This window comes from Juglans microcarpa x Juglans regia, chromosome 2D (genome assembly GCF_004785595.1).
Source record: "Juglans microcarpa x Juglans regia isolate MS1-56 chromosome 2D, Jm3101_v1.0, whole genome shotgun sequence".
In the NCBI taxonomy this organism is placed as follows: domain Eukaryota; kingdom Viridiplantae; phylum Streptophyta; class Magnoliopsida; order Fagales; family Juglandaceae; genus Juglans; species Juglans microcarpa x Juglans regia.
Window position 1 is genome coordinate 1,787,281 of NC_054596.1, and position 21,889 is coordinate 1,809,169.

The 21,889-nt window shown below is 38.3% G+C and overlaps 1 protein-coding gene across 1 annotated transcript; it reads right to left on the minus strand.

The window, feature by feature from the left end:
• Positions 1 to 727: 727 nt before the first annotated feature.
• On the minus strand, positions 728 to 2,531 carry LOC121249730 (ethylene-responsive transcription factor ERN1-like). Its single transcript, XM_041148509.1, has one exon. The coding sequence runs from the start codon at positions 2,171 to 2,173 to the stop codon at positions 965 to 967; it is 1,209 nt and encodes a 402-aa protein (XP_041004443.1). The 5' UTR covers positions 2,174 to 2,531; the 3' UTR covers positions 728 to 964.
• Between the last annotated feature and the right edge of the window lie 19,358 nt (positions 2,532 to 21,889).

A 21,889-nucleotide genomic window follows, 5' to 3' on the forward strand; every position in this document is an offset into this window, starting at 1 on the left:
GATCATGTCTTCTTTTCATTTCATGCTGCCTGCGGTCTTGGTAATGCTTCCTCGTGTAGAGATGGCTTGGTGACTGCTCTGCCATGCTTCGCCTCCTAATCTTGCATTCTTACCCTGATTGCTACTGGAGTTCTACCTTTGCACCTTTTTTTTTAAACCCCCGTCGTATACAACCAAAAGAAAAAGATGGAAGTACTAAATATTGACAAACGAACTTCAGATTTCATGCAAATAATGTTCTGTTTTGAACTTGTGGCCCTACGCATCAATCATACTACACGTTAAGACAGATCCCTTGTATATATAATGTTCATACCAGCATAAAACTCTGTAACATGCTATTCATTAAATAACCTGAAAGAACTGTTGGTTTGTGTAGTGAAATCTTGGTCAGATGTAAAAAGAATCAATCAAAAGACTGACAATGTTACATAGATTTCCTCCATTATATTCGGTTTTATCGTATTCGCGCCCTACGATCCCCATATCTTGTTCTCTAAATTGTGGAGCCTTTTCCAATCCAAGTGTGTCTCAGCCAATGTTACAACATTCTTCCAAATCCCTTGGAAGTATTTGGAAAAAACCTTTGTTGATTTTGGTCCTTCTAAAGTTGAATCATGAACGTATCGAGAGAGGTGAGCTTGTCAGTAGAAAACTGAATATTATATTACAAATGTGACCGTCTTGAACATCCGAACATCATAAACTAACATTTGAGGCATCCGATCATTGCAACTTGGATGGTTTAAACCTCAGTTTAGGTCTCTTCTGCTTGCTTATAAGCAGGAGAAGAATAAAAAATGGGACATTACTTCACCGTATTGGCTAACAAATAGCGTTACATTTCAATTTTTCCTCGGGCATATGCCATACATCAGAAGATCAACATTAAATAAAACAAGCGTGAATTTTTTCACTTCTTAAATAGAGCATGAAACCCTTATGGACTAAAAAGCTCTATCAATTAGTTAACAAAGCAGATGGGTGGAAGATCCAGAGAGCTCCAAAGTGACAATTCACCATCGTTGTTCGAAGAAGACGACCCCATTTCAACTGAACTTTGTGGGATATCCTCCCTCTTCCCCATCATTTCCTCAAATACTTCAGCATTCTTCTCCATTTTGTTGTGACATGCCTCTTGTAGGTGGCTTAGTTGGTCAGAGATTCCTCTTCCTTTCACATTTAAATTTCCTGATCTGAGCTTCAACTTCAAGCACTCAGGTATCCCATTGAAGGCGTAGAGAGAAGCTGAGAACTTCCTTTCATATTTCATCCTCTTCATGGCTGCTCTAAGCATTGATGGCTCGTCAGTGCAGTTCTCTGGTTCAACTGGTTCCGCATTAATCTCTTCAGCAATCTCAAATGGAGAATAGAAACAGGTCCCAGCAGCATCCAGAAATTGGAAATCCATGGTTCCTACATCAGCGGTTGCGTCTTCTCCATCTTCCTGATCTCCTTCCCCTCCAAAATTACCCTCAGTACCACTAGAGGTCTGTGCTGCATTAATACTCCAATTGTAATCGAAGCCCATTTCCCTCCCTCCGCAGTCTTCTTTTTCAGTTATAGAGGATTCAAAACTCGTGGTCATATAATCAGGACTAGCAGCTGTACTAGTACTCGTTACGATGTTGGTGCAGTTGGTGAAATCTTCAGGATCGTTAAGGTAATGCGTGAACGAGGTATCTAAGATATCCGTCTCTTCTTCTCTGTATACTTCTGCTTGTTTATTTTCTTGCTGGCTGATTGGCGGGGAAGAAATGTGTGAAGCAGCGCAAGTGTCATTTCTTGCTTTGAGCCTTTGGAGGAGAAGATTCGTGATCTTTGAGGGAAGAGCAGGGGATGAAGATGATGAGGAGGAACAAGGCCAGAAGTTTGTCCTAGTGTTGGAACCACGCAGTAAGCAAGCAGCCTCATCGTACGCCCGGGCTGCTTCCTCGGCTGTATCGAAAGTGCCTAACCACACTCTTATCTTTTGTATGGTGTCTTTAATCTCCGCGACCCAACGACCGGATGGTCTTTGCCTGACACCAACAAATCGCTTCCGGGCTCTCGCAGAACCACCTAGAGCAGCGGCTGCAGCAGCTTCCTTCACCATCTCTTCCCAAGCCATGGTTCCCTCACTAGAACTTTTGTCTTCCACTGCATCATGACCAGCTTTTCTCTTTCTAGCCATGTACACTTGTTTTTCTATGTGGAATTCTCTTCTGTACCTCTCCTTTTCTCCAAGCTAGGTAAGCTTTAGGGGATTCTTGTGGCCAGTGAAGGTTTGGTTGCTATGTGTTTCTGTTCGTGTTGGTCTGATGCATTTATATGAACGGATTGGAAGATGCTGTCAAATGCATGCGAGGGGAGATCAGCTGAAATGGTCTTACTACTTGTTCTTGTTTCTTTGTTTCTTCATGATTTTTGTCATCCATATGTAAATGCTGCAATATTTTAGTGAATTTTTATTTGACCAAGCCCAAAGGTACCTTAGAGTTCTCTTTCTTGGTATTAGTTTAAGAGTTCGCATTTTTTTTTTCTTTGTTGAAGCCTGAATGGGTCATTGCACTTTTCTTGTTAATTTATTCGATTATATATAATATTTTTATGATTTGTACAACCTACCTAAATGATCTGGTCGTACAAGTTATTGACCTATCCTTCAGCAAGAGCATCAAGCTGGAGACACAAAAGCATAAAAGTCATCACCCAAGGGAAAGAAAAAACAATATATATATATATATATATATATATATATATATATATATATATAAGATCAGCGAAGTAATTAGTCTACCTTTTCATAGTATGATCACTATGAAATTAAACATTATATTCGTTAAAAATCTATATATTATTACCTGTTTGATTGATTACCTTTATTTATGACGCGCGGAGTAATCACGTTAAAGAAGACTTGAAAGAAGACTTGTACGATCCATAAAGAAAAGAGTAATCATATGTTTAATTAAGAAGTTAAAGAAGAGACGAAAAATTAACTTATGTGAATAATGTCTTGTACGTTGATCTCATTAATATATTAAGATCATGTATCGCTTAAGCTACCTGGAATATCTCGTTTGCAGTGCGTAATATACAAGATCTAATTATTATTACCTTAACAAACAATTAATCAAAGACCCCTCATCCTGACTTTGAGGGCAAAAATAGTCACAATAATGGCTGCAAAGAATAGGTTTTTTCAGCAATATTTTCTTCTCTTTAATGTGAAAATTAAAGCAAAATTATTCCAAGTCATTTTCATGCCCGACTAAGATTGATGAATATCTTCTGGGATAATTAACCATATAAAAGGAGTCTCTGATCATGATTATCTTTTAGCTTTTGTCATTGATAATCAAAGTCAAAGAAACCGATTTTTTCAAAGCCCCACCACAATATAATATAAGCCTAGCTCATCATGTCCAGGCTACCAAACCCGACAATCAGAAATATTTTTATTATATATTGGGTATTATATATAATATGGCATATCCTTTTCTTAATGTTCTTATATATCATGATCAGTCCAATGATAAAATTAACTATGGTACTGTTTTTTCTCTCTTGTATCAGCTTATTATAATTTAATCTTGACGGGCTTTTCATCGCTCATGAGATGATGACATTCCTGGACTAACTCCATTTTTCTATCTGCTTAATTGTGAAATATTATTGCAATTGGTTTAGGTTACACGCTATGCAACAAGCTGATCTCCAAAAGTAAAAAAAATTATAAAAAAAAAAAAAAAAACCAGCTTCTTTGGTTAACTCGCCGAATTTGAGATTCTTTGATCTCTTCAATCATTGGAGCTGCATGCTAGCGAAGAGATCAATTTTTTTTTATTTTTGGAGTTTATGTTAAATATTTTAACATGAACATTAATAATCAGATCTTTGATTTTTCATGATCTACAATAACAAAACAATGATAATTAAACACATAACTTTCTTCCTATATTTGATAAAGAAATTAATCTGATTATGAGAGAAGAATCGTCCTAACAACTTAGTCTTCTAAGTATCTCCCGATGGCTAGAGGCACTCTAATATTGTAGGTGAGAACCTTTAATCCCTCAGTACTATTTATAAACTTTTGATCATCAAGAAGTTTAGAGATTTTGTGTCTCACTGTGATTAGATATAGAATTTATCTAATCTCATTGGAGTTAATCTTATCTCATTGTGACTCATCAATTAGATGATAAGTGTTGAGCTATTCTAAACCCTATCGGGATATGGGTGTGCGAGGCATAGAGTTTAAATAAAACTCCTATAGTTTAATGTTAACATGCAAAAGATTATTTACATGAAAATGAAAACTGTACGTATGTTTTTCGTTAGTTTTAAGATCACATGATCAAAGTTTCATAAATCTTAAAATGGTAATTCTTACGATAACATGAGCTTAGAAACTCACTCTAGATCAAAGGCTAAACCTAATTAATTTCTGGTTCCTGTATGTATGGATGCATGCAATTGATCTTTTCATGTAGCTAAGAGGGAAAAATTAATAGAAGGTGAGGTAGGCTGCATGCGGTATTGCAATACCACCACCTGATCAGCAAGCTAGACATATAAACGACATCATGTGCATGCTAGCTAGGTGACAGATCAAGGGACAACGAAGAGGAAAGACCTAGCAATTCTTTATTTTTTTTTTATATATATATATATAGTTATGGGGACCGTACAGCCATAACAAAAGATGAGACGACGAGGTCCAACTCCAAATTATGCCCACAACCTTTCTCTTTCGATCGTTTCCTAATTTATGTTATGTGCTAGCTGTTGAAGTTATAACCAACACACTAAGTTTATCATTTTTTTTTTTCACAAACAGGATGATTTTTAAATTATCTACGAGCTGTCTCGTGCAACTATTGAAAAAAAAGTAGAATTCATATGGAAAATGTATACTTTTTATGATGATTTTTACATTTTTTCAAATAATATGCATAAAACTCAAATACCCTAAACTTATATATAATATTACTCTTTTATAAATTAATATTCTCAAACTGATCAATTAATAATAAATAGGTCCACTCGACCTCCTCCTCTAGCTTTATATAAAATGGACATATGGGCAATAACTATAATATGGAAGCATATATAATAATCTATATCAGATGTTCTCCTTGATCGGTACCCATTTGTCGTAATTAGAGGCCGTACTCAAGCGGGAATTTAATTTTTCATTTAAGAAAATCGTGATGCCACGTACTTTTAATTAGACAAGTTGACTCTAGATTGCCCCGTCACGTGTAACGCTTTCGTTTCTCCAAGATTTTTAATTAAGGACAGAAGCTAATTATAAATAAGAAAAAATATAAATATATATATATATATATATATATATATATATAAAGAATTTTAGGTCTCCTCATTAGAGAGAGAAACAGACAAAAGAAAAGACAAAAGAGAGATTTTTAGGTCTCCTCGTTCGAGGGACCTTGTGCCGTCAAGGCCTCTGCTATGGCTCAGCCTGGCGGGCCCTTGCCGGCAATGAAGGCCAAGTCCTTTGCTGACCTAGTAATGGCTGTCCCACAACCACTCCCAGAAGTCAATCTTCCGATGAGGCCTCCTAAAGTTATTGATGGTCAGGTCTGTTTCATGTTTTCAAAGGAAGAAATGATAGCCTCAGCTGCCCCTTTTAGGTTTTCGCTGGTTTTGAAGTTCTTAAGACAGAGACAAACTCTTGATGCTATTAGATTGTTCATAAGAAATAGATGGAGATTAATGGGTACTATGGTCGTCTCCTCCATGAGCAAAAACAGAAACGTATTTGTCTGTCTTACATTGGAGGAAGATTTCAACAAGGCTTTTTCCCGTGAAGCATATGATATAAATGGGGTCCCTTACAGAGTTTTTCATTGGACGCTGGGGTTCACAGAGAATGAGGAAACTTCGATAGTTTCAGTCTGGGTTATGCTTCCAGGTTTACCACCAAACTTTTATCATGATTCTATACTCAGAATCTTGACGACAACGTTCGGAAATTTCATTCGGTCCGATAACTCCACACGTTGTGCAACAAGAACGGATGGCTCTCGCATTTGTCTTGAGATGGATGCTTCTAGATAGTAGCCCGATTTCTTTAGGATAGGAGCATTGGGGTCTAGCTTTAAGCAAGAGGTGGAGTTTGAGAGATTACCGGCGTTTTGCTTGGCTTGTAAAATGCAGGGCCACAATAAACAGACTTGTAGAAAAGAAGAGAAAAATCGAGAAGATGGGAAAATAAAAAAACAAAAAAAAATGGAAGGAATATCGTGAAGTTAGGAAAAACTCAAATGTTGAAACAACTGAGGAAAATAACACAGAGGAAGGGGAACCAAAAGGCACCGAACTTGGAATGGCGAAAGAATAAGAGGAAGGGGAGAATGGAATGGAGCCAGAGCAAGAAGGGGGGTAGTTGATAAAAAAGGATGATGATGGAATAGCAAAGGGGGAAAATGTACTCAGGTTTGGGAATGAGTAGGGGGCGTTTACACAGGGTCTTTGTGTGGATAGTATGAATTCCCTTGTACACAAGGCACACATGGCAGAGGAGAAAAATGAAACTCAGGAGATCGTATTGGATAGCTTAAACCAGAGGTTTGTTGATGTGCATAAGAGGGACCACGATGAACAAGAAGAGGCCGAAGGAGATGAGGATGTTGTATTGATTGAAGATGTGCTCTTGGATGAAACAGGATAGGAGATACAAAATGGTGAAACTATGGTGGAATACCAATCAATGTTTGACCAGGAAGAGGGTGGATTAAATGTAGTAGGGAAAAACAAAGATTATCTGTCTGAAGTGGAAAATAGTGGAAACAAGAACAGAGAAGGCAAGGCAGGATGGAGTCATTCGAGAAGCACAAAGCGGGTGATCAGCCGCCCTCAAAACTTAATTTATGATAGGTCCAATTATGTATTGGAACATTAGAGGCTTGGGTAAGTCAAGGGGAAGGTTGAAAAAGCTTGTAAAAGAATTTAAACCCAATATTGTAGCTCTAGCAGAGACTTTTGTGGATGAAAGTAACATGGAAGACATGAAGAAATACCTTTGGCTGGAGAATGGTTGATCTAATCAAATGCAAGCTGGGAAGCTATGGCTCTTGTGGGACAGAAGTGTAAACGTGAATGTCACACACATGAGTGATCAGTTTATAACGGTAAAGATGTTGGAAGAGAGTACAGAGTTCTTAATCACATTTGTATATGCTAAATGTATTTATGGACTTCGAAAACAGTTATGGAGGGATCTAGAAGATGAAGTGCAGTCGAATTTACCTTGGATGGTATTAGGGATTTCAATATAATTAGAACGGACGATGAGAGAAGAAGGGGTGCTCCTCGGCCACTAATAGTGATGGAGGAGTTTAACACATGGATCGATGGGTGCAGGTTACTTGAAATAAATTTCCAAGGGAAAAGGTTAACTTGGTGCAATGGGCAAGAAGGTACAGCAAGGAGCTGGGCTCGACTGGATCAGGGGCTTTTTAACAAAAAGTTCTTAGATTTACTGCCTCAAACATTGCTGATATACTTGGGGCGTAACACGTCGGACCACTAGCCCATGATAGTTTCTTGTGAGCAGAATTTCCAAAGGTATAGGCCATATTTATTTCGATTTCAACAAATGTGGGTGGAGCATAAATGATTTGTTCCATGTGTCAAAAAGTGTTGGGAGGAGGAAAGGCATGGGAGTGGTTTGGAGAATCTGGCCTTCAAATTGAAGCGCATGAGACAGGTGCTTAAAACATGGAATAAGGAAATTTTTAGCTGTGTAGAAATTATGGTCCATGATCTAGAGCAGAGGATTGAACTAATTGATTCTCTCCTCCAGGAAGAGTATGTAGAAGCGGTGGAGCAGGACTTACTAGTCTAAAAAATGGAGTTGGAATTATGGAAGAAACGTGAAGAAACCATGCTTGCGCAAAAGGCCAAAGTCAAATGGCTACATAAAGGAGATAACAACACACGATTTCTCCATTCGGTACTGAAGAGAAGGCAGCAGAATCAAGTAAAAAAAATGACTACTACGGATGGAACTTCACTTGACTCTCCAGAGGTGGTCCATGAAGGCGCATTCAGTTATTTTAAAAAATTTTTGAGTTACAAATGTGAGGCAGAGCTATCGGATTTGGGGCCAATAATTAACAAAGTGATTATAGATGAAGAAAATAAGAATGTTACAAAGCGCCCAGCAGTAGAAGAAGTTCGGCAAGCTCTTTTCAGCATTCCCGTGGAGAGTAGTCCGGGACCAGACGGATTTGGTTCAAGTTTTTTCAGAGAATGTTAGGAAATTGTACAAGGTGACGTGGTGGATGCCGTTACATAAATTTTTGCAAGAAAACAGTTACCCAGGTTCTACACGGCATCCTATGTGGCCCTCATTCCGAAGGTACATCAACCGAATGGGTTCGATAAATTTCAGCCTATAAGCCTATGTTCTGTGATTTATAAAATATGCTCTAAAATAATTGTAGCACGGATTACACATTTATTGCCAAGGGTGATATCACAAGAACAAGGGGCCTTCATTCCCAACAGAAGTATTTTTGAAAACATTACTTTGACTCAAGAAATGGCCTAATCAATACATAAAAAGTCGAATGGTGGAAATGTGATGTTGAAAGTGGATATGTCCAAAGCGTATGATCGAGTCAACTGGAATTTTTTGTTACACGTACTTGCTTACTTCAGTTTTTCTGAAGATGTTTGTGAGTTGATCAAGACATGTATCACGACGCTGTGGTATTCCATTCTCTTGAATGGAACTGTTAAAGGTTTTTTTAAGGGGGAAAGAGGACTTCGACAAGGGGATCCCTTATTGCCATACTTATTTGTATTGATGGAGGAAGTCTTCACCAGATTACTAAAAAAAAATTATGAGAGTGGGACAATATGAGGCTTTTCTCAAGCTAGAGGTACGCCTATAATTTCTTATTTATTATATGCAGATGACATTGTGATATTTACTAATTGAGCAAAGAGGTCTATAAAAGCTTTGGTAAAAGTCTTGGAATTGTATGAAAAGTGGTCAGGGCAAAAAGTTAATAAGGAGAAGTTTGCCATCATATTTTCAAAGCTCATTGTGCCAGTTAGAAGAAGAGAAGTCCTGCAAATCACGGGTTTTGGAGAAGGCTGTTTTCCATTTAAATATTTGGGGGTGAATATAGTAAGCGGTAAACTAACCGTAAGGCATCTGGAGGAACTAATTAACAAGATCCGAGAAGAAGTGAGTGGCTGGAAAATGAGGCTACTCTCGACAAGAGGTAAACTTATTTTGTTAAAGCATGTTTTAACAAGTATGCCAATTTATCTTTTATTGGTCTTATAGGTACCTAAGTCGGTCTTCACTATCATAAATCGCATACTTAGCACCTTTTTTTGGGGTGAAATGGATGGATCTCCAAAAAAGAAGTGGTGTGCGTGGCACAAAATCTGTAGGCCTGTATCTGAGGGGGGTCTAGGGCTACGGGATTTTGAGGAAACACAAAAATCCCTTCATAAAGTTTGCTTGGAATGTTCTAAAGGATGAATCGCTATGGACATGTTTTTTTAGGGAAAAATATGTGAAGGAAAATCATATATCCCTTGTTGATATTACAAAAGGAACACGATTTTGGAGAATGATAATAAAACAAATGCCTTATGTGCTAGACCAGTCCCGTTGGAAAGTGCGGGGGGGGGGGGGGGGCAATGTCTTTTTTTGGCTGGATGCATGGACTAGGGATGGTCCGTTGGCAGACCCTTTAGACATCATCGAGAGTCCTGGGTTAAAGGTATGTGAATGCAAGCTAGAAAATGAGTGGGATGTGCAAATGCTAGAGCGTCTGGTGGGAGGAGGAAAAATGGAGGAAATAATCGAAGCCTTGGGAAATCCACTAGAGGGGCGAGACTTGCTTATATGGATGCCTTCCATAGATGGCAAATTCATGGTCCGTAATGCTTGGGAGTGTCTGCGCGTGAAGTACCCGAAAACCCCATGGTCTGTGTGGGTTTGGCATAAATCATTACCAAAAAAAATATCGGTCATTGTATGGAAAGCATGGAATAATAGCCTTAGTGTGGATGATAGATTGAGGAGGATTGGGATCCCAGTGGTGCCAAAGTGTAACTGTTGCCATGAAGGTGGTTACGAGGATATCAATCATGTTTTATATGTTGGTGACTTTGCCCAACAATTATGGAGGAAAGGTGCAAAAAATCTGGGAATGCAGTTTCGGGGGAGAATAACTAGGAAGGAAAATATGCTGCTATGGTTTCGGCATGCCTCACAGTCATCTCAAATGGGTTTCAGTTGGGGTGTTCTTCCTTCAATTTTATCTTGGAGGTTGTGGTTGAGGAGATGCAAAGTGCGAATAGAAGGACAGGCAGAATCACTGGAAGAAGCTTGGCAGTCGGTCAAATATTGGATGGCAAGATTAATGAATGAATCTACAAAGTTTCGGAACCATGCTCATGGAGACCAAGAATTGTTACGCAGCTTGAATATTGTCGATTTGCCTGTGAAAGTGAAGAGGATACAAGTGGTTAGTTGGACGAAGCCAAAACAAGGGAGATACAAACTCAACACGGACGGAAGCAGTAGGCACAACCCAGGTGCCTCTGGTGCAGGAGGAATTCTTCATGATGACCAAGGTAACTTAGTGTTTGCCTTTTCTGAAGATCTTGGACCTGGCAGTAACAATGCAGCGGAATTAAGGGCCATCTTGCATGGGATAAAAATGTGTCGAGAACAGAGGATTACTGGAGTGGATGTCGAAACCGACTCACTGATGGTGGTCAAATGGATTACTGGTGCAAAGTGTGGAGTGTGGTACCTTGAAGACTTTTGGGAGGAAATCTTGAAAATTCTCAAAGAAGGGGATTACACTATACAGCATGTCTTCCAAGAAGGAAACGTCCTTGCAGATTACTTAGCGAAACTTGGTGCATAGGGACAAGATCGAGTATGGCATACTATTATGCAGGTGCCTAGGACACTACGAGGACTCATTCGTACATATAAGCTAAACCTCCCCTATCTTCATATCCATTAGTAATTTTCAAAGAAGTTTTGTTGTCTTTTAAATTTAGAATCCTTTATTTTGGCAAAAGTGTGGGTCTTGTAATCATGGTTTTCCCTCCACCTAAAGTGAGGTACCAGTTAATATAATAGAGGCTTTGTCCTCGTTCATTTAAAAAAATTAGTTAGTCTCTCACTAATTTATAAGCTTGATCGGGACAAATGATCAAGACCCTGCTAAGTTCACCCGAACATGTCGTATCCCCTGCTAGCTGCAGGAAGATGTCAAATAGACGTTGTTTCCCGTTACTCCATGTGGATGTCCAGGAACAAATCCATATAACTTTTATAATTCGTTTGATCAAACTCTAATTAAGATTTAATTAATATAATGAAGTGGAGAGACTCATGAATATAATGACCTCCTCGTGCGTGTATGTGTGTGTGTGTGTGTGTGTGTGTGTAATATATATAATTATAATTCCCTTTCCATGGGTCAAATATGTAACATAAGTTTGCTGGGTTGTCCACGAATTCCATGCATGTTAATTACCAGCAGCTTGTATATCATGTCTTATATATATAGATAATATAATTTGAAATAATTGATGGGTTTTATTTATTAATTTATATATATATATATATATATATTGAAACGAAGAATCGAATGATAATTAGTTTGAGTTACACATATATATACAGATGAGGATGTCAATTTTCATATTAAAATATTTCCAATAAAATGGAAATTAAAGATATCGAGGGGTTTTTTTTTTTTTTTTTTATACAGTAAAACGAATTAATCTACAGGTGAGATTGAATGATCCGTGGTCGTTAGATATTATAATTTTGGATTATTTTTAGAATGATTTTACAATGGAATTTTTCTAGACAAGTTTTAATGCACGATTTGATGTGAGATTAACGTCATTGGTAAAAGAATGACTGTTTGAACACTTTGCTACATTGATATCTATCTACTATTGAGGTTAGTCTCCACAACAATATAATAATTTCGTTTTTCACTAATTCCTGGGCTTTACAACCTATACTTGCTGTCAAATTAGCCCAGATCGATAAAAACGGAGAAATTGTATTCAAGCCCACACATGATATATAGTGTCTGATCTGTTTCTTTCTCATATTATATATTCATGGCAGATGGAAGTGGAACTTTGAGATATTTACACTCGAAAGAATTAGAATCTTATAATATTTAAACTCAAAATGAGTTTGCGTAAATAAATTCACTTGTTATTTTTTTTTTCCTCAAACGTACAAGAATTATATTAATAAAACGCTACGAGATAGATATATGAGTAACAGCCTAACAAACGCTCGCACATGAACTCGAAAAGAAATTGAAAAAATTTCTTAATCATTAAGTAAAAAAAATGCAATCGGTAGATTTTATTGGTAGAAATATCATTTCCCTTCTATATATAAAAGTTATTAATTAAATAAAATATATGTGGCTATTTCATAGACAGTGAGAAAGAAAGGGATCTCAATCATAAAATATAATATTATTTTGAGTACTTATAAGTCTACGAATTAATAAAGTAATTTAGGTTAATGTCATGATAATTTTTTTTCTCGTGTTGATTAAATATAGTTGCTTCTTCTTGATCTTCTTATTCCTCTTTTCTTTTTTACCCGAGTAATGCGGTGGGAGTCCGGCCGGATGCCAGCAAGCAAGCAACCCACTTATATATGATCCTGATCTACACGTTGATTTTCATTTTTCATTTCGAAGTTCATTTTTCTAATTTTAAACGATTTATGTCGAATAACATACCTACTGCATTAATCTGTACGTAGCTAGCTGGAATATTATTTTACCTGCATGCTATATATATATGTAGTACCATCATATTTCAAGGATATCGGTAATTAATTATATATAAATGGAATTCCAAGAGATAAAATGAAAACAAGCTGACCAAACCTAGTCGACAGGCTCTTTTTTATTATATATTAAATCATCATATCAAAATATATATTTGACGTATTTTCACATGACGAATAATATTACAAACTATATATAATATTTCTATTCCCTTTTCATCCTACCATATATATAAGGTGTGGCATTTTTCATCAATATCCTTGAATCATATTTTATTTTTTAAATAAAAAATAAAATAAAAATTCATGAATAATACCATCCCGGCCATCATATACAGTAAGATTACAGTAAAACAAAAATATAGTTTGTAGAAATTTAATTTCTCAAAGGCGATATTAAACAAAACCTGTTTATTCTCAACCGAAGGTACAACTCCTCCTCGTGATCACGAGAATTAGCATCCCTGCCAGTACTACTTATATATAGCTTACTATTTTAATCATGATATACGTACTTTGATCACACCATAATTAAAGTACGTAGTTATTCAAATTAATTAATTAGTTCCTTCAAGTTTGCCCGCAACGATTATAGGAGGTGTGTCGTTTACACTTGTGCTTAGGATCTGGTTTTGCTATGCAATTGCTATACGCGGGAGTGCCAGGCTTTCCGCATGCTGCTGCTCCCTTATTGGGAGCCTTGAATATTGCAGTACCAGAACCTGCATTAACATGAGATTATAATAATTGCACCGGCAGATAAAAACTTTTCTAGTGCGCCATTTTTTCCCTAATGCATGTAATATATGTGTTTTGCAGTATACTGACAATTATGATTGACAAAAAAAAAAAAAAAAAATATAGAAGCAAAATAAATAGATATTTGTGCTCTCACCAGTACTCTGAGCGGCCAGTTCGCGAGCTACAATTGAAGGGGGTGAGAAAAGAAGGGAAAGCAGGAGAAAGCAAATTGCAAGAAGGATAGCCTTCACGTTGGTGATTGTAGATTAATGGATTGTGCTGATGAGGCCATTTTCCTCTTACACTCCTATTTATAGTCCATTCAGGTCTGGATTTGTGGTTGGCCCTGAGGTGTGTGAATGGCAATTAATTAGTACGTACTGGGTGTAATTTTCTTCATTTAATTATACGCACAATCAGAACAGGCCAACATTGAGTGGTATCAAAAAGCAAAAGCTACCTTTAATATTTGGCAGATAAGATGAAGTTTCCTATGAAGAAAAAGGGAAAGCAATTAGCTAGAAGACCTAGCACTTGACTAGAGATCATTATTCCCTACCTTTTCCAAAGGAAAATGAAAAGAAAAGACCAGAGATTCCATGATGATCAGGTCGTTTAGCTCTCCCTAGCTGTTTAATTAACCCATCAATTACTATTTTTATTATACGAAAATAGTAATATTAGTTTTAATTTTTCAAAGCCTCCACATGCATGAGATCATGTCAATCCAACTTAAATAGTAAGGTCTTTAATTTGATGGGTTTAGTTTAGTGATCATCAATTACAAAACCTCGATTCTTCTTCTCATTAGAAGGTTATAGTTATGTAGATCAATGAATAGAAGTTATTAATGGGGGGCGTCTTTACTGATTTTGCTTTCCACTTTCCACATTTATATATAGAGATCATACGAAGGATGAGAGTAGTGTGAAAAACTCTAATTTAATCAACTATAGTGCATCATGACTACCCCATATGAGTTTGTGTCGACTCTTGGCAACAATATCTTTAACTTTAAATTCTTGAGGGCCTACTTGCAGCTTCTGGTCCTAAGCATTATGATCAATATTTCTTCATCATCCTAGTTGATCACAAAATGATAATGTGTTCTTGTAATAATTCATTCCTTGTTTTCAGTTGGTGGAGTGATGGCTTTTCTCACCCTGCATGAGATGCTGCCACTGGCGTTTGATTATGCTGGGCAGAGGCTAGCTGTCAATTTGTATATAAGTAGTTACAGGCAATATATGTTGTAGTGGGTTGCAATGTATTTTTCATAACATATATTAATATATGTTATGAAAAATACTTGAGTATGCATGTAAGCTTCCCTATTGTACTTCTCACTTCTGGACATGATGTATTTCCTTATATGTGGTTGACTTGGGACATATTGCCACGAATTATTTATGAAATTCATCACAATAATTACTAGACATATTTCAATGGTCCATTATGTTATATGTAGATGTATGATTTGCAAGATTTGAAGTTATTTAGTATTGTACAGTGACTTCATTGGTACATGGAGGAGAAAATGAGATGGCTCAAATAGGTAATAGTTCAAATAGTGATGATAATAGTTCATGGGGAAAGCTTCAAATTAAATTTTTTTCTTATAACAAAGTTCTGTGAAAAAAGACTTTTACCCATGAGATGGACTCATGGGAAAGTCATCAATACCGGCGAGTAGCAGTTGTGGCAAAAAGTGCAGCCCAATTGTATTTCCGACGGTAATTTCCACCAACAATTTTCATGAATTTTTCTTTTTTCCAAAAACAGAGCTCGTGGCAAATAGTACTAAATTCCACAAGATTCATTAAAATTGTCAAACTATTTGCCGTGAGTATTTAAGCTTTACTCTCATATGTTCTTGTGGGAAAAACAAACTTTTTCCTATGAGTTGAAGCTATCATGGAAAAATGTAGCTTTTCATACCAATTTTATTCCATGAACTTCCCACGACACGATTTGTGGGAAAAAAATATTTTTCACGAAGACCATGCCTTTTGCCTCCAAAAACATTCTTGGGTAAAACTAGTAAATGTTGTAGTGGATCCTCCATTGAAATATATACCTACAACAAGGTATAGCGCTACTGAAACCAAAATTTTGCTCGATCTTGCTGAAACTAAAATTTTTAACTTTAGTGCTACTGATCGGTGATCTTTTAGGTGTTACATCTTTTACTTTTCTGAAATCTATATATTAAAAAGTAATCCAAATCTATTGCAAGTTGTATAAACTAATAAATAAAAGTTAATGCTCGACAAAGTAGTTAGAATAGAGTGTGAAGCGTGAAGCCAATCTCATTCTGTGTCATACAGTACTTTGTCCTAAAATAATATCTTAATGATCAAAAGGAAAACTCATGGCTCTTGGTCATATATCGCAAGGGATCACGCCCCTTTATTCGGATTCATTCGTCCCTATTGTTGCATTGTACGTGTAATAATACCGGACCCCGTGATGGGAGCTTCTTCGTGTCTAATCACGTGTTTGCTTTTATTTTTTATTTTTATTATATATTTTATAGACATCGAGAATTTTTGAGTCCTTGCACCAGTTTTCATGAGAGTAGTCAGTAAATTATTTTATCAAATTATATTTCATTTCGCACTAATCCATGAACTTGGCGGCCGTCTGGTTCAGGAATTTCATTTCGCTCTTTCTTGGAGACCACTTCGATGATATAAGATATCATTATGGTGCAATTTAGATAGTGAGATGAGATGAGATGATTTTAGATTAAAGTTGAATAAAATATTGTTAAAATATTATATTTTAAATTTATTATTATTTTGAGATTTAAAAAAGTTGAATTGTTTATTATATTTTGAGTGAGAATTTGAAAAAGTTGTAATGATGAGATGAGATAGAGATGAAACACTTTCACAATTCAAATGGGGCCTATAGGCTTTGTTTATTATATGTATGTAAATCGACTCATTTTTAGCTATATCAGACACCTGTAGCGTCGGACATTTGTTCTATCATAGTACTTCACCCTTTTTTTGTGGGTAATCATATTTTTATGTTCATTTTGTAATAGTTTTCAAAACGGGAAAGTTGGAGAGAGCAGAGGGAAGCTGGAGAGAGAGAAGCGACGGAGGGGGAAGCAACTGGGGGAGAGAGTGTGACGCCCCGACTCCCACGTACAAAAAACAAGGGAATCGTGACGTCAGGATGGTGACAACACGGTCACACATCCCAACGAAGTGTCAGTGTGTGTACATGCAACAGTGTACAAATACAATAACGCAGTGGATAGTCAAATAAGTACCAGAATTTAAATACAAATATTTAACACAATTTATCTTTAAAAAAATATACAGTCATCCCAAATATAATACAAAAGGTAAATACATAAATTGATAAAAACATAACTCACTAAACAGGAGCAATCCCAGATCACTCCTCCAAGGGAGCCAAGCTAAGGCTCGTCATCATCATCTGCATCAAAATCTGCGATACCATAAAATGGTACCACAGGTAAGTATAAACCAAACAACTCTCGGGATAAAAATACATTAATGCAACCAACAATATAGCAAAATATATTTAGCCATAAAATATCATTTTTTCCCAGAAAAATGATTATTTCCAACACACGCCAAAAATCCCATTTTGGCCCAAAATATCCGTAAAACATTTTCCCATAAAATGATTCACACAAACAATCCATTTATCGGACACTGTAGGCGGGAATCGCAGGCGGGACTCTACCACCGTCCCTGCTTACCACCATCCCTACCGCGTGCACCGTAGGCGGGAATCACAGGCGGGACACAACCACCATCTCTGCTTACCACCATCCCTATCGCGTGCACCGTAGGCGGGAATCACAGGCGGGACTCTACCACCATCCCTGCTTACCACCATCCCTACAGTTCCTTTACACACAATGAATACTTAACAGAGCACTGTAGGCGGGAATCACAGGCGGGACACAACCACCATCCCTGCTTACCACCATCCCTACAGTCTCTTTTCCTTTTACTCACATGAAAATCCAATTTCAATAAACACATGAACATGTATGCAATCATGCGAAAACCCAGTTTTCTTTACAAACATGATCATGCATGCAATATGCGATGTACATGAACAAGCCGTAACCAACAACCAACAACCACAATTCACAATGCAAACAAACACACAACTCCGTCCACAATCCATCCGACCCCCGAAACTCCTCGGACTCAGTCCGGCAAAACAAACCAATTCACAGATAATATGTGTTAGTGCAAAAATATATTTAAATCACGAAAGTTCTTTAAGGAAAATACTTACAGTGCAATATAATAATTTCCGGAGGATCTCGAAGTTGCAAGTGGTGATTTCTGAGCAACACCACAGTGTAAAATACACCGTGGCCGTGGGTCACAGATACCCACTTTTCAACGAGGACAAACGAAGACCCAAAAATGGTAGGGTAGGGCCTAGAGAGGTCGGTGAAGCCAATGGTGGCGGTGGTTTGCCGTGGGTGGCGGCGGAATGGGCGGTAGAAGACCAAAATGCCCAAATTGAAAATGTAGATGGTGGAGCTTCACCGGTGACGGATCGGAGGTGGGGTTGGGTCCAATGGGTTGCCAAGAGGTCGGGGATGAAGTGGTAGGAAGATGGTGGCCAATGGCGGTGCGACGGTGGCACAACGGCGGAAAGAGTGCCGCGGCTTCGAAGGGCTACTGGTGGTTAACGGCGGCACAGATGGAGGTGAGGTTGGTGGGGTGAGGTCGCCGGCGGCTGGGGAAGCTAGCGGGCTGGGCGGTGAGGGCCACCGCCGGCTCACGGCGGCGCTGGCGTGAAGGTGGCCCGCGGCTTCGTGGGGTGCGTGTGGGCTACCGGCGGTGAGGTAGGGGCTGAGATTTGGGAGGTGAGGTCGCCGGAGGGAGGGGAGCTGGTCGGCCGGGAGGTGTCGCGCACGGCGGCGCGACAGCGGCGGGCTGGGGGAAAGGAAGAACGGACTGAGAGAGAGGGAGGGAGAGGGAGTTGCGCGCGGGAAGAAGAAAAATAAAAGAGAAAAAGAAAAGAAAGAAAAGAAAAAGGAAGGAAAGAAAAATGGAGGGAGAAGAAATGAGGTCCAATCCTCATAATTTGGGTCACAAAAATGATCCAACGGAGATGATTTTAAAACCACAAGTTAAATAAAATAATTTAAACGTAATGGTAAAGTCAAATTGAAATAATTAAATCCCACAGTAATTAATTTAAATATTAAAAGTAATTTAAATGCATAACAATAAATAAATATTTGGAAAGCACATAAAAATAATTTTCACCAAATTAAAATCATAGAAATAAACTTACTAAAAATCCAACCAATTTTAAAATAAGAGGATAAATTTTTGAACAATCAAAAATAATCCTTCAGTAAAAATACACTGAAATACGGGGTGTTACATCCTCCCCCCCTTAAAATAAAATTTCGTCCTCGAAATTTGTAGGGCCAATCATCACTCTAAAGCAGGATACCAAATACAACCAGAACACTCTTAAGAAAATCACACAACCTCCAACACCCAACGGGCATGGATACAGCTTGCATAACTTTCCAAAACCCAAGAATAAACCACACATGGCATCCATTACGAAAGGTAAGATTAGACCCATACCTGCCGTAACTCCAGCGTCCTGAGTCCCTGGAATCTCGTCGCCAGCACTACCAGGAGTCACTGCATACACCCGAGCCTGAACTAATTGCCTCTGATTAGTCCTACAATCGCGATGACCACCCTGATTTCCTTGGGTCCAATTAGGGCACTCACGAGCAAAGTGTCCTGTCTGACCACACTCAAAGCACTGGTTCCAACCCTGACGACACTCGCCCTCGTGGGCTCTATTACATCTACCACAAACTGGAGCTCGGCCCCCAATACGTATACCGGAAGCTGCCTGGCTCTGGCCCCGATCCTTTGCACAAACTTCTGTGGCGACCCGGAGCTGCTCCCTTCACCATCAACGTTCAGTCGCTTCTTACCCGGAGGGGAACCTACCACAGCACCTCGCTCTCGCTCAGCAATTGAGGCCACATTGACCAACCTCTGAAAGTTCTGGATTTTCAAGCATGCGACCTGCCTGCGGATTTGAGGGCGCAACCCTTCTTGGAAACGTTCAGCCCGCATCTCTTCCGTAGCAATGAGGTGAGGAGCAAACCGTCCAAGCTCCATAAATTTCCTTGCATACTGCTCGACAGTCATGTCTCCTTGAACCAAATTATTGAAATCCCGAGCCATTTGCTGTCTCACCGAAACAGGAAAGAATCGATCATCAAATTCTTTCTTAAAACGCTGCCAAGACACAGCAGCCAAGGATCCCAACTCCATCTCTAAAAGTGACCGCTTGGTCTCCCACCAATTTGCCGCTTCACCTTGCAGCATATAGCTCCCATATAATACCCTCTGGGCCTCAGTGCATCCACAGACTTCAAACGTTCTTTCCAGATCTTGAATCCACCTTCTAGCCCGTAATGGATCCTCTTCACCAGAAAAAGCAGGGGTCCTATGCGCTAAGAAGCGCTCATAGGTGCACCCGGCCTGCATCGCCCTGTACTGCTCTCCTTGCTGTGGACGAAAATTCTGCTGAAGAAACTCCGTCATCCTATTCAACGCCCTCGCCATGGCATAATTTCCATCACCCCTCGGTAATTCATCCTCGGGCTCATTAGCTTGCCTTCTTGGTCGTACCATTTTCCTGCCATAACTTAACCCTTAACCCCACTATCAGCTTAAAACAAACTAAAAAATATAATTATAGTAAAATAAATTAAAATACAACCATATCACATAAAATAAAATAAAATAAAACCAACAAAATAAAATATCATAAGACAAAAGGAATAAAACAAATGAAATAGTACACAAGAAAATAATTGAAACAAGTAAAATTGCATGCCATATAATAAAATAACTAAATAAACTAAAATAACAAAAATAAGATAAATAACAAACAATTAACGTACAATTAAAATAAATAAATTAAATTAAAATAATGTACTCCCAACAAAATAATTTCAAATCAAAATTTTAAAATTTTCTGGTACTACACCTATGGGACATGTGGTTTTACCCAGAGCCGAACTGCTCTGATACCACCTGTGACGCCCCGACTCCCACGTACAAAAAACAAGGGAATCGTGACGTCAGGATGGTGACAACACGGTCACACATCCCAATGAAGTGCCGGTGTGTGTACATGCAACAGTGTACAAATAAAATAACGCATCGGATAGTCAAATAAGTACCAGAATTTAAATACAAATATTTAACACAATTTATCTTTAAAAAAATATACAGTCATCCCAAATATAATACAAAAGGTAAATACATAAATTGATAAAAACATAACTCACTAAACAGGAGCAATCCCAGATCACTCCTCCAAGGGAGCCAAGCTAAGGCTCGTCATCATCATCTGCATCAAAATCTGCGATACCATAAAATGGTACCACAAGTAAGTATAAACCAAACAACTCTCGGGATAAAAATACATTAATGCAACCAACAATATAGCAAAATACATTTAGCCATAAAATATCATTTTTTCCCAGAAAAATGATTATTTCCAACACACGCCAAAAATCCCATTTTGGCCCAAAATATCCGTAAAACATTTTCCCATAAAATGATTCACACAAACAATCCATTTATCGGACACTGTAGGTGGGAATCGCAGGCGGGACTCTACCACCGTCCATGCTTACCACCATCCCTACCGCGTGCACCGTAGGCGGGAATCACAGGCGGGACACAACCACCATCCCTGCTTACCACCATCCCTATCGCGTGCACCGTAGGCGGGAATCACAGGCGGGACTCTACCACCATCCCTGCTTACCACCATCCCTACAGTTCCTTTACACACAATGAATACTTAACAGAGCACTGTAGGCGGGAATCACAGGCGGGACACAACCACCATCCCTGCTTACCACCATCCCTACAGTCTCTTTTCCTTTTACTCACATGAAAATCCAATTTCAATAAACACATGAACATGTATGCAATCATGCGAAAACCCAGTTTTCTTTACAAACATGATCATGCATGCAATATGCGATGTACATGAACAAGCCGTAACCAACAACCAACAACCACAATTCACAATGCAAACAAACACACAACTCCGTCCACAATCCATCCGACCCCCAAAACTCCTCGGACTCAGTCCGGCAAAACAAACCAATTCACAGATAATATGTGTTAGTGCAAAAATATATTTAAATCACGAAAGTTCTTTAAGGAAAATACTTACAGTGCAATATAATAATTTTCGGAGGATCTCGAAGTTGCAAGTGGTGATTTCTGAGCAACACCA